Source organism: Sinocyclocheilus anshuiensis, unplaced genomic scaffold (assembly GCF_001515605.1).
Source record: "Sinocyclocheilus anshuiensis isolate Anshui unplaced genomic scaffold, SAMN03320099.WGS_v1.1 scaffold882, whole genome shotgun sequence".
Classification (NCBI taxonomy): Eukaryota; Metazoa; Chordata; class Actinopteri; order Cypriniformes; family Cyprinidae; genus Sinocyclocheilus; species Sinocyclocheilus anshuiensis.
The window spans coordinates 986126-988830 of record NW_015540910.1 but is presented as its reverse complement, the minus strand read 5'-3'; the positions used below and the strand labels follow the sequence as shown (position 1 = coordinate 988830).

At 32.2% G+C, this 2705-nt stretch overlaps 1 protein-coding gene across 2 annotated transcripts in view; it reads right to left on the bottom strand.

Annotated features, from left to right (window-relative positions):
- Positions 1-1470: 1470 nt before the first annotated feature.
- Positions 1471-2705, bottom strand: part of LOC107689245 (ATP-binding cassette sub-family D member 2-like) — a 16143-nt gene continuing 14908 nt past the window's right edge. For both annotated transcript variants that reach the window (XM_016487187.1, XM_016487188.1), the window contains one exon: positions 1471-1867. In XM_016487187.1, the coding sequence (XP_016342673.1) occupies positions 1651-1867 (217 nt within the window). In that variant the 3' untranslated portion in view covers positions 1471-1650. The remainder of the gene's footprint in view (positions 1868-2705) is intronic.

Below are 2705 nucleotides of genomic sequence, written 5' to 3'. Positions count from 1 at the left end.
TATAAGCCTCTTGAATACTTTGTAACTGCTAGTTGGCTACAGACAGAAAGTATAAATCTTACAGCACCTCCATTTGGACACACACAGTATTGCACGTATGAGATAGATAGATAGATAGATAGATAGATAGATAGATTTCACAAATCACAATGTTTATATGTTTTTGATTGTAACATTTTATTTACAGGCTGATTTTATTACAGTTTGTTGATTGTTGACACTTGACATAGTCAAGCCTCATTCACATATAATTCAAGTATATTAAAAAAAAAAAAATCAGACTGGTTAAAATATATAGCCTAGCATGGGGTCAGGTGACAATGGAATATCAAACAACTATTTACACTTTTGGGATGCAAATCAAAAATTGACTAATATTTGTAATCTATATAAGCACATCCTAGGAGTGCACCTGGTTCTTTAAAAAAAAAAAGAAAAAAAAAGGTAATTGTGAGTCTGGCATAGTTGTTGTATTTGCTCACAAAAACTAGCTAACTAATCAATGAAATCTTCTAACCAAGTAGGGTTTCAAACAAAATAATAAGAAACAAAAATAAAAACAAATGAAATTCAGTATTTGAATGAAAAAGTTAAAAAATGTATTAAAGATAAACACATCACAGATGTCAGACAAACTTCACAGTATATCAGTCTGAATGAAAGGACAACGTATGTGCAATACATTTTGAAACGACCTAATAATACGACTTGACATGAAACAGTAGAACTGAGAAACAAATCTAAAACATGATGACGAACATGTTTCTTGCTTAGTCCGGTGACCCAGAATCACACATTCTCTGTCTGTTTGTCAGCTCAGTGTGGACACAACAGAACCACCTGCTGTGCCCTGTGCCCTCACTGTGTGTATCCAGCATATTGTATTTGTTCAGAAAACCAGAAACCTGCTGTCTTAAACCCAGAGCTCTCCAGCTGACTCACACAATGACCTATAGATAGTCTCGTCTCATTTTCTCTTTCTATGTTCTTCAAAGTTTGATTGTGTAAAAGCTTGTTTTGTAAATGACCTACATTATTTTACATGAAAAAAAAAGTTTGTTCACTATTGTTGTTACCACAGGATGCTATGTTTTTGTTTCCGGATATGGAGGACAGTTGTTTAGGTTAAAATATCAATAAGAAATGAGCAATACATCCTTTGAAGTACACTACCTAAATAATAACTAGCTGAAAGAGTTAATCCAGGAAAGGAAAACTACATAATTCGAGACATAATTTATACAGCTAAATTTCTGGGCAATAGGTTCAATAAAGTGCTGAAAACATATAACCAAAATAAGAAAATCACAAGCAAAACAAACAAACAAAAAAACATGACAAAAAGCAAAACAAAAGAACAAAAACAAACAAACAAACAAACAAAAAAGCAAAATAAAACGAAACAGCAAAACAAAAATATAACATAAACAAATAAGTAAAACAAATGAACAAAAACGAAAAGCAAACTAAGAAAACAAAACTAAACTATAAAAACAAAAAATAAAGCAAAAGGGAACTGTTTCTACAATTCCTATTAAACTCCAATTTCACTATCGAATTGTCATGTATACACATCAAATGTTAAAATCATTGCTAAAATATTAAAAGTACCAAAAGTGTTCCTGAACATCAAGCATCTCCAGGCTTCTTTCAGTCCTCATCCTTGTTCTCCACCGTCTTTAGAACCGAATCTTCGCCCAAGATCTTACACAGTTCATTCAGTCTGAGCTGCATCTTAGGGATGCCTGCGAGCTGAGACTCCAAGCGTTGCTTTTCCTCTGTCAGTGAGAGCCGTGTGGCCGTATCCAGCTGCTCGAACCGCCAGCCGCCCTCCCCGTCAAACTGCAGCAGGTGTGTGTGGTATTTCCTGCGGATGGGTGAGAAGAGTGTGAAGTTACATAATTTGATGAAATCTAATAATAGTGTGTGTGTATAATGCATTCCATGCATTTTTTGCTGTAGTAACTGGTAAAATGTTCCTTTATGCAAACTCAATCACTACAATTCCCTACTAATTAATGTTTCGTCAATAAATATTTACATTCATATAAATACATACTACTATACTTTCAGAGAGAGATGACAATTTAATGCATTCATTTAGTGCAATAAGAAAATTAAACAAAACATATTTACATAAACATTTAATCATGTTGTACTATATTATATACAGTATAAGATATTTTTCCATATCTACTGAATAATTTAGCCATCTATCTAATTGAAATTTTTTTTTCCCTGCAAACACTGATTCATCAATCAGAATTAATTAGAATATCATGTAATTAATTTGCTTATGTTATAAAAGTGACCGACAGTCCCCTCTTTCTTTCTTTAGCCATCTTCAAGAAACGGCTAAAAACACATCTCTTCCATCTTTATTTGACCCTCTAACTCTAGCACTCTCTATTCTAATTCTATTTGATCTATTTGTTTTCTATTTTGTTATTTTTTAAAAATTAACTTGCACTCTCTATTCGTTTTCTAACTGCTTGTTTTTCTTAAAAAAAAAATCTCTGACACTAGCTTTCTATATTCTTTTTCTATTCTATCTACTTGTGTGTATATATATATATATATATATATATATATATATATATATATACTGTATATATGAACACTTGCTACATGTACTGCGTTGGGCTAACCGAGACTTGTCATAGCACTTGCATTTTATTGCTCTTTTGTTGGTTTTGATTGCTTCT